Source organism: Trachymyrmex cornetzi, unplaced genomic scaffold (assembly GCF_001594075.2).
Source record: "Trachymyrmex cornetzi isolate Tcor2-1 unplaced genomic scaffold, Tcor1.1 scaffold175, whole genome shotgun sequence".
Lineage (NCBI taxonomy): Eukaryota > Metazoa > Arthropoda > Insecta > Hymenoptera > Formicidae > Trachymyrmex > Trachymyrmex cornetzi.
This window is the reverse complement of record NW_017296364.1, coordinates 208,166-218,891: the sequence shown is the minus strand read 5'-3', so window position 1 is coordinate 218,891 and position 10,726 is coordinate 208,166. Positions and strand designations below refer to the sequence as shown.

The following is a 10,726-nucleotide window of genomic DNA, read 5'->3' as shown; positions in this document are numbered from 1 at the left end:
CTTTCCGAAATCTCCTTACTTTTGCCCGTAACCAATTCGCGACGGCAGGGGTGGGTCGCAAGAGGTGTGGGAAATTTGTCGGAGAGCGAGAGAGATAGGCTACAAGAATAACATACGCGAGGATGTAATAATAAAAACACGTAATTTGGAAAAAGATGATAAAGTAAGACAAATGACATCGGTGACTTAATTACAAGTGATTTCCGGAGCCTCGCTCCTTTGCGCTACTCTATACTCTCGCGGTACTTGCACAGAGTCGCCAACTTATCTCGAACGCTGAACGCCGAACGCCGGCCATACGCTACAGCACGAGCTCCTCGGTTCTCCGCGGTAACTTCCGACGGTGTCAAACGCCCTTCTCAACCGTTAAGAACCCGTACCCGCTGTATCACCAGCCTCCCGACGCAACGCCAGCACGGCGAAAGTGCAGCGCGATTACAACAAGCGTCTCTATGCGGCGCGACTCTGCTCGACCGCGCGAATTCCGGAAACTGACTCTATCCGAGACACAACAACCGGGAGTCCACTCTGCTCGACGACGCGGCAGTAAGCGTTCCGACGCAACAGTACATGATTCGATAATACATTCACAGCAAGCGTTCCTACGCGACACGATACACGACAACGCGACTACAATAGGCGTTTTTACGCGATCCGACAATTTACGACAATACGCGACAACACAAAAACTTACAACTAATGACTCATCTGTGGCCAGAGGGGGCGACCGCGACTCGGCCCTCAATAATCTCTACACGACTCTAATTCTCGAAATGCGACAACTAAACATTTCCCACTGCCCGGGAGGATGGCACGCGGCTCGCGATTCCGCGGCTCTACACGGCGGCCATTACACCGAACTATTTTCACGATGCGAGCTTGCTTACGTGCGATTCACTTGGCAACGTACCCCGGTCGGCAGCTTTACACGCGCATCGCTCGTCTCACCCTCGACGTCCTGGTCCTCGCATATCCTCACGACATTCTCTTTCCCGCAGCTCTCGGCAGTCCGGCTCTCCGGGTCGCGTTACCCGTCGGCAGCGGCCTCGTACTTCCTTTACAAGTCTCACGGCTCGCTCGTCCACAGAAAGAGTGAGTCCCGGGAGCTCCCGGCGGATTCTCGCATGCTGATTGGCTTCTGCGTGTCACGGTATCCGCGCGTGCCATGCAGGCCCGCGCGGCCTTGAGTCCTGGCTCGTACAAGCGCGCAATAGATGTTCCTGTCAAAGGTGGCGTCTCCGCTTACGGCCCCCGCATCTCCTGGCCTGGCGGGTGAGACCACGATGAATTTTCCTCTCGCCCTTCGTCGAAGCCCTATGCTCCCGACGGACGTCCGTCCGGCCCCTCAAGAGTGGCCGGGAATTCTGGCCTCCTTCGGTGCTTTGCAAGGGGTGCATGGTTCCTTTCGTATGCGACAGCGGTTACGAGCAATGATATAAAATAATACGACCTGCTTGTCCGGACTCCCGGATGTGCGTTCGTCTCTCTCAGTTTCTTCGGTCTTCCTTCCAAGGGTGGCGGGTGAGACGGCACGATGATACAATATTATTTTACAGCAGCTGCCGAGCGTGATCCGTGGCGCGTCTACGCTTTCTGATAAACTCGGTTATTACGCAAAAGAAATGCTAACACAAAAAGAGGAAAGTTTGTAGAGTAAAATGACGCGGTTTTAACGCATATTCGCAGGTGCGTTCGCAAGCGCGCTCGCGTGCGCACTCGCCTGCGCGCTCGCCCTCCGAGCCGATAGGAAGCACGAGTCCTCCGCCGACAAGTCTGCACAGTGACGGACAAAATGTCACGTCACAGTATTATTACCTACTTGTATTATTATCTACATGTATTACTGACTACAACTCGAATGCCTACATGCACTTTTGCATACAAATAAAAATTTTAGAGACGAAATATCACATTTGCCCACATGCAAGCGCGCCATTTATTTTAAAATTTGTTATATGAACCTATAGAGTGACCTTTGCGAAAAGCTGCTTCCTGCAATTTGTGGATATTTTGATTAATTTTAAGTCAATTTTCCAAGATATTGAGGAATGTTATCATTTATCACAATTTCATTTATCGTTGGCTTTGTAATTACTCATAAAGCAGCATTTTGTAATTACCTATACAGCCGTTTGCAGCAATATTCCTGCAACCTTGTAACATTGCATATTGCAATGCTATATTTCAGAAATATTGTTAAAATGTAGATATGCAACATAATTTTACTAATGTTGCAGCAATATTTAAAAAAAGTTCTGCAAATAAACTACTGATTTTATGCTTGAAAATACTTGTTTGATGCAGGATTGAGATAAAAGAAACGAGATACACAGAAATGTGAATAAAGAGAATATTTTAATATGCACTGACAAGGAGATGGCACGAATTGCGAAATACGAATTGGAATATGCCCTACACCATTTATTTTATAAAATGTTCGTGATGTACAACTCATTTGTGTTTCCAATGTTTTTATATTATTTTTGATTTAAAAAAATGGATACTGCGTGGTCTCGAACTCTCTTCGTCAGATGTAAAAGTAGTACGTGCGCGCCTAAGGGTGCATCTCGATGAAGAAAGAAATAGCGGAGAGGAACAGTAACGAAAAGGAAGCAGGATGGGGATTAACAAATGAGAATGATTCCATTCCGCTTTTTTACACCCGGACTCCCTATGGTAAAACAATTCTTTCGCAGCATAGCGAAATTGAGTGGAATGTGGTTGAGAAATCCAATATTGTGGATTAAATGTGGATTTAAGACATTTGTGCCCGATATTGAAACGATTTTCCAATCGCGCGGAGAAGAAAAGAATAAATGTAAGTTTATCAATTTTTTCTATGCATGTGTGCTATGTATTTACATATACAGGGTGTCCCAGAAAGTTCGGGACACCTAAATATCTCGGGAAATACAAGTTTTACAGAAAATTGTTTCAGACAAAAGTTATATGGATTAAAAATATCTATTTACTGATCCTATCAGTTTGACCTTGGGTTGCGTAGCCAAGGTCAGGTCAAAGTTACATTGATTTTCTTAAATGGAAAACTCTATTTTTGATTCAAGAATCTAATAGCTGATGTCGAGAGCTTTACAAAACGCTAATGAAATATTTTTTCATGAAGTACTTTTCAAGTTATAATGCTTCAAAGTTACAGTATCGCCGGCACTAGCATTACCCAAGATATGTAATACCACGCGGAGGTTGCCCAGGCGGATTGACATGTCTTTTGTGTTCGGAGAAAGATTGAAAAATAATGAAGGTAAGATCGGTCTGTGATTCGGCCAGTCTAGACAAGATATGAGCATGAACCAGCCAGTCAAGGCAAGATATGAGCCCGAACCAGCCAGTCAAGGCAAGATATGAGCATGAACCAGCCAGTCAAGGCAAGATATGACCATGATCCAGCCAGTCAAGGCAAGTTTTAGACATGAACCAGCCAGCCAAGGCAAGATATGAGCATGAACCAGCCAGTCAAGGCAAGATATGAGCATGATCCAGTCAGTCAAGGCGGAATCGACCGGTGGTGCGGCCAGTCAAGGTAATTATATTAAATGCTCGAATTGTGCACCATTTTCTGTTTGACAATGAGCTATTCGATCATAAAAACTGTATATGGCATTTCTGAGGATTTCTGGAGTAATGAGTGCAGCTTCTTCAATAATCCTTTAAAAAAGTTCCTCTAAATTTCTTGGTTTTGTTGCATACACTTTGCCTTTCAGGTAGCCCCACAAGAAGTAATCAAGCGGTGATAAATCAGGTGAACGTGGTGGCCACTCTATCTGTCCTCTCCTTCCAATCCATCGGTTGAAAAACTCCGTGTCTAAGAAGTTTCGTACACTTCTACCATAATGCGGTCCAGCACCGTCTTGCTGAATCCATGTATGAGCAAAGTTATCTCCCACAATCCGTCTGATTGATGGAACTATTTCATTCCTCAGCATATCTTCATACTTTGCAGAGTTCAAATTTCCATCAATGAAAAATGGGCCGATCAATGTATTTTTTGACATACCTGCCCAGACGTTCAACTTTTGAGGGTATTGCGTGTGTTACCGACTCGGTCCGGCGTCCACTTGATATGGAGTTGGAGGCGCTACGTGGCGCGCAGATAGACAGTAAGGTGGACGCGACGTTAGATTTAGTTTTATAAGTTTATGTTCGAATGCAAGTAACACTCACATTGTCTCGTGCTTGCAAATAAAGCAATTTTAAGTTTTCATCCCTTGGCATCATTCACACCAATCCACAACATAATTTTGGCGCCCAACGTGGGGCACGAGGCGAGGAAGAAATCAGAAAAGCATAAGTGAAAGCAGACAGACGCATAAAGACATTCTAGAAATCGTCGCAGTGAGAACGGACGGAAAACATGGCGGAATTGAAGAAGGCTAAATTAACGCGAGCTCGAGTCAAAGGACAAGTGACGCGGATTTTCAATTATATCTCAACAGAACAAGGCATCACATATCAACAAGTAGAGACCCGTTGTCACAAACTGGAAGAATTGTGGGCAGCGTTCAATGAAAACCAACTACAACTGGAAGAATTACGCATAAAAGAAGAGGAACAATTGGAAGATGTGGTGAAAGAGGAAGAAGGAGAGAGAATCGTCTTCGAAACCATGTACTATGAAGCAACAGACAAGGTACGCAGCGTCATGGCAGAAACGCAACAAGCAGCAAATTTAGTGGTAATGCAAGAACAGCAAACGAATAGGGAACAGCCTCCAGGTACGATTAATGTTAAATTACCGACGCTAACCTTACCCGCGTTTGATGGTGAGTACGAAAAATGGATGTCTTTCAAAGATGCATTTACGTCCTTGATACATGATAATCGAAAGTTAACGGCAGTTCAGAAATTCCAATATCTGCGTAGTACGGTAAAGGGCGAAGCCTTACAAGTAATTAGTGGACTGAATACAACGAGTGAGAATTATGTAATTGCTTGGGACCATTTGAAGGGCCACTATGAAAATAAGAAATTGATTATCAACAGTCATTTGACACGGTTATTGGAATTTCCGCAAATTACAAAGGATAAGCATAAAACATTGAAGCAGTTTATAGTACATATTAGCACTCATTTGAAAGCGTTAGAAGTGTTAGGACAACCCGTCAATCAATGGGATGTGTTGGAGAAGATGAGAGTCAGCGAGTTACTGCTCGTCGACAATTCGCTTATCGAGTCGGTCGCGAACCGATCCGTGTAGACAAACACGAACGCGTGCGGCGCTGACCCGCTTCCTGTGTTCTTGATACGCGCGCTTTTCGTGTGCCCCTTTTGTTTTTAAGGTTCTGTTCTGTTTGTTGTTGTTTAGCGTTGTCAAGGAAGATCAAGTCAGGATCTTCTATGTATTACTGAATCAATTTTAAGATATTTTGTGTAATTCCTATTCAAACGTATTGCATTGTCACTCATTAAACCGGTATTAGTCCTGTTACACGGCTTTTAAGGGGCTTTGAGCCCAATTGAGGCTTTTAGCCTATTATCAAAAGTCGCATTCAATTCTTGTTTAATCAGGAGCTCTAGAAGCGAGTGAAACTTGTGAAGATTGCTTATATAACGGCAAGTAGTCCGTCTAGGCTTCTTATTCTCAACGGCTAGCAGTCCGTGAATTGATATTGGTAAAGGGCGAAGCCTTACAAGTAATTAGTGGACTGAATACAACGAGCGAGAATTATGTAATTGCTTGGGACCTTTTGAAGGGCCACTATGAAAATAAGAAATTGATTATCAACAGTCATTTGACATGGTTATTGGAATTTCTGCAAATTACAAAGGATAAGCATAAAACATTGAAGCAGTTTATAGTACATATTAGCACTCATTTGAAAGCGTTAGAAGTGTTAGGACAACCCGTCAATCAATGGGATGCTATCATTATTTTTCTTGCTAGGAACAAGTTGGATTTTCATTCACAGCGTGAGTGGGAGGATGTAGTCGGACAACAAGAACAAGATCACATGCCAACGGTAGAAGAATTTCTTAAATTCTTGCAGGAAATATGTCGAACATTTGAGATGTTGAACAGTGGAAAGGTTAAACAGGAGCCTACAACACAAGATAACACCAGCAAGAAGGTTGAGAAGCGAGTAGCGTTGGCAGTCACTACGCAAGCATGTCCGATTTGTCAGGAAAAGCATCACATTTCTAATTGCGAGGAATTCTTAAAAAGATCGGTTCAGGATCGAAAGGCAGAGGTAAGAAAGAAACAGCTGTGTATTAACTGTCTAAGAGCAGGGCACTATATAAAAGAATGTAGGTCTTCAAGTTGCCGTAAGTGTTTCAAGGCGCATAACACGCTGTTGCACATAGATCAGGCGAGCGCACAGTCAGAGTCTGTCGCGAACCCTGATACGCAATCATCAGAAGAAACAGAGAAATCGACGACTACCCTGTAATTTTGTTCATTGCATGAATCAAGCGGATGATTCTACACAGAATAATGTAGCATTAACAAATAGTAACAAGTCAAGTTCACATTCACTAATATTACTAGCCACAGCTCAAGTGTACGTTCGCGATGCTCAAGGGAAGCAGCAACAATGTAGAGTTTTGCTGGATCCGGGTTCACAGTCGCACTTAGTGACGAAAGAATTAGTTGATAAATTAAAACTGCCGTGCAAAAGAGCGAATCAAATCATTAATGGTGTCATGCAATGTTCGACGGAAATTAGATATTCCACGAGTCCCATCATACCAACTTTAAAGTGCAGATAGATTGTTTGGTGCTTCCTACCATAACAGAACGATTGCCACAAGTCAAATTAAACAAAGAAAACATTAAGTTACCTGACGACGCTAGAATAGCAGATCCCTCCTTCAACAAGCCAGGTAAAATAGACCTACTGATAGGCGCTGGCTTATTTTGGAAATTATTGTGTGTAGGTCAGATACAAGGTGGCCGAGGGAATCCTACGTGGCAAAGGACCCTTCTTGGATGGGTAATCGGAGGTGAGATGGTGCACGCGAATCCTAACAAAGCCTCAACGTCGCTAGTCACAACGAATCAAGCTCTACAAGAACAAATCGAGAGATTTTGGAAACAAGAAGATATTCAAGAACCGCGCTTACTCAGCAAACAAGAAGGTTACTGTGAAGAGCATTTTATCAACACATATTCAAGAGAGTCGGATGGAAGATTCATAGTTAGTTTGCCGAAGGATTCTCAAATTGCTCTCGGAGACTCACAGGAAACTGCGATGAAGAGACTACTCGCGCTAGAAAGAAGCCCTCAAAGAAGAATATGTTCGCTTCATGGAAGAGTACAAGGATAAGGGACACATGAGTACGGCATCTGGGGATGTCGCTTCCAGCAAGAAACCATCGTACTTTATACCACATCAGCCTCCGGCCCGAAAGCACCAGCACAAAGCTCAGGGTAGTATTCGACGCATCGGCCAAGACAGACAACGGAAAGTCACTCAACGACATGTTGCTGCCTGGACCTAATTTGCAAAACAACTTGTTATATCTTATGTTACGATTCCGGACGCACTTGTACACAATAAATGCCGATATTGCAATGATGTTTCGGCAAATAAGGATAGTAAAGGAAGATCGCAATCTTCAGTTGATCCTCTGGAGATGTCAAGAATCTGAACCGGTAGAGGTATTCAGCTTAAATACTGTCACATATGGAACCGCCTGTGCGCCCTATTTGGCACAGTGTTGTTTGCAGAAACTAGCAGAAGAAGAGGGAGAATCATTCCCCCTTGCAAGGAAAGCACTTCAATCGGATTTTTACATGGACGATGTAATCACTGGATCCGACGATCTTGAAGAAACTATTATGCTGCAGAAACAACTTATGACATTACTAGGAAAAGGTCAATTTCCTTTGAGAAAATGGAGAGCAAACAATGAAAAGATATTGCAACATTTGACAGTGGATAGCAAGGCCGATGAACTATTGGTATTAAACAAAGAAGAGCCTCTGAAGGCACTTGGATTGCTATGGGATCATAGAACAGATCTCTTGCACTATAGTATAAGGAATATGGACCTTCACCGAGCCACTAAACGCACAGTATTATCGGAGATATCAAAGATCTACGATCCATTGGGACTTCTATCACCTGTACTTATAGTCTCCAAAATCCTCATGCAAAGGCTTTGGTTCTTAGATGTTGGATGGGACGAAAGCCTGCCGCAAGATCTATACACGCAATGGAAGAGTTATCGTTCGTCTCTAAACCAATTACAGGAGATAAGGGTTTCTCGTTGTGTAAAGGAAGGCAACGCAAAGGCGAAATTTGATTTACATCGATTCGGAGACGCCTCCAAGAAGGCCTACGGCGCATGTATCTATGCAGCCAGCAAGGACGTGGATGGTAATTTACATTCAAGACTTTTATGCGCCAAGTCAAGGGTAGCACCCTTAAAAACAAAAACCATTGCAAGGTTGGAGCTGTGTGCGGCACTACTAGTGGCTCAGCTGTGTCACGAAGTACAGGAGGCACTAGGCGAAGCAACCAACAATATTCACATGTGGACAGACTCCATGATTGTGCTGGGATGGATAGAAGCCTGCTCCAGCACCTTGAAGACTTTTGTGGCCAATAGGATATCGAAAATACAACAGCTCTCGGCGAGAGAATCGTGGCATCATGTGGCGTCTGGCGATAATCCTGCAGATATCCTGTCGAGAGGAACCACTACTCAGCAACTAAAGGATAACAGCCTATGGTAGCATGGACCCAGATGGCTTCGTTCAGAAGAAGAATGGCCAGAGCGGCGTGAGAACATCCCAGAACTATCGGACAGAAGAGAAAAGAAGATCTCTGTTCTAATCGTAACTTCGTCACATTCAATATTACCCAGTGTATCTTCATTTGAACGGATCGTAAGAATTCTAGCTTGGTGTTACAGATTTGCCGAAGGTTGTCGTCGCAATAAACATAGGGGCGGTCTCATCGTCAGTGAGCCGAATAAGGCAGAAATCGCGAGGATAGTCCAACATGAGTCCTTTATCCAGGAAGTTCACAGTCTCAAAAAGAGGAGTGCTATCAAGGGGAATAGCAAGTTGATCGCACTGGACCCATTCATAGATAAGCAGGACCTAATCCGAGTAGGAGGTCGTTTACGGCATGCTGACTTACCGGAAGAAACAAAGCACCCTATCATACTGCCGTCGCAACATCACATAACTAATCTGATATTGAAGGAAGAGCATTTGAGGCTACATCATTGCGGAGTCGAGCAACTGTTAGCATCAAGCAGAAGAAAGTATTGGATTCTAGCCGGCAGAAGAGAAGCTCGAAGAGCAGTCCGCTCATGCCTAAATTGCTTTAGAACGCGTCCTCCCAACTTGTCTGTGAAGATGGGGGACTTGCCCAAGGAAAGGGTAACTGGATATATCCGTCCGTTTGCTATTAGTGGAGTGGATTATGCAGGGCCTATATTCATAAGGGAGAGCCGTCGCAGAGGGCGTTCAAGGCTTACATTGCCTTATTTATTTGTCTCAACACAAGAGGTATTCATCTCGAGTTAGTCACGGATCTGACGACAGAAGCGTTTTTGGCAGCTCTTCGTCGTTTTACCGGAAGGAGAGGAATTTGTTCCTGTCTGATATACGATAATGGCACCAATTTTGTAGGTGCCTCTCGAGAACTTAAGAAATTATACGCATTTTTAAAGGAAAAGGAAGATACAATACAAACACTGTTGGCGAAGCAAAAAATAGAGTGGAGCTTTATTCCTCCGAGAGCCCCAAACTTCGGGGGTTCATACATGGGAGTCTGCAGTCAAAATAGTAAAAAGGCAATTTTACGCTGTGACCAAGGGTTTGGTCTTGACGTTTGAAGAATGTTACACTCTTCTCATTGAAATCGAGGCGGTAGTAAACTCTCGACCAATAACTCCGTGCTCGAATAATCCTCAAGATTTGTCTGTATTAACCCCTGCCCATTTTTTGGTGGGAGATTTTTTGTTTCAGCCCGTACAAGGGAATTATGTTGATGTTTCTGATAAGTATCTAAGTCATTGGCAACACCTTCAAAAGATGCGGCAAGATTTCTGGAGGCGCTGGCAGACCGAATATTTGACAGAGCAGCAACGTCGGAGTAAATGGTTTCGTGGAACTACAGCCTTGACTAAGGGAACTCTGGTACTCCTTAAGGACGAGCGTCTGCCTCCTCTCCAGTGGCATGTAGGAAGAATTACGGAGGAGCACCCCGTAGCCGATGGCGTAACTAGGGTGGTCACGGTCAGAACGGCACAAGGCCAGTTTAAGCGAGCATCACGCAGCTTATGTCCCCTGCCTATGGAGGATGACCTCCTTACACCAAGAAGCAATTGATACAGTAGTAATAGATAAGATCGTTATGATAAACAATGATATGTATAAGTCAGAGTATAACTTGAAAGATAGTCTTTCAAGGGGGGAGAACTGTTACCGACTCAGTCCGGCGTCCACTTGATAGGGAGTTGGACGCACTACGTGACGCGCAGATAGGCAGTAAGGTGGATGCGACGTTAGTTTTAGTTTTATAAGTTTATGTTCGAATGCAAGTAACACTCACATTGTCTCGCGCTTACAAATAAAGCAATTTTAAATTTTCATCCCTTGGCATCATTCACACCAATCCACAACAGCGTGTGATCTTCCAGCATCCAGTGAGGATTGTTGTCAGACCAGAATCTGCAGTTATGTCTATTGACAAGACCATTCAATTCAAAAGTAGCTTCATCAGAGAAAACTACATTGAAAACAAAATTA

At 43.9% G+C, this 10,726-nt stretch overlaps 2 protein-coding genes across 2 annotated transcripts; both read left to right on the top strand.

Annotated features, from left to right (window-relative positions):
* Window positions 1–7,309: 7,309 nt before the first annotated feature.
* LOC108759243 (uncharacterized) lies at window positions 7,310–8,698 on the top strand. Its single transcript, XM_018504590.1, has one exon. The coding sequence runs from the start codon at window positions 7,310–7,312 to the stop codon at window positions 8,696–8,698; it is 1,389 nt and encodes a 462-aa protein (XP_018360092.1).
* A 1-nt stretch (window position 8,699) lies between these two features.
* Window positions 8,700–10,306, top strand: LOC108759242 (uncharacterized). Its single transcript, XM_018504588.1, has 4 exons — window positions 8,700–8,791; window positions 8,878–9,352; window positions 9,418–9,768; window positions 9,944–10,306. The coding sequence occupies exons 1-4, from the start codon at window positions 8,700–8,702 to the stop codon at window positions 10,304–10,306; spliced, it is 1,281 nt and encodes a 426-aa protein (XP_018360090.1).
* Window positions 10,307–10,726: the final 420 nt, after the last annotated feature.

Bases quoted from the DNA above. Each gene is read 5' to 3' on its own strand.
- LOC108759243 (XM_018504590.1), top strand. From the start codon at position 7,310: ATGTCGCTTCCAGCAAGAAACCATCGTACTTTATACCACATCAGCCTC.
- LOC108759242 (XM_018504588.1), top strand. From the start codon at position 8,700: ATGGACCCAGATGGCTTCGTTCAGAAGAAGAATGGCCAGAGCGGCGTG. The intron at 9,353-9,417 runs GTAACTGGATAT...TATATTCATAAG, and splicing joins GGGACTTGCCCAAGGAAAGG to GGAGAGCCGTCGCAGAGGGC. The intron at 9,769-9,943 runs GCAATTTTACGC...TTTTTGTTTCAG, and splicing joins GCAGTCAAAATAGTAAAAAG to CCCGTACAAGGGAATTATGT.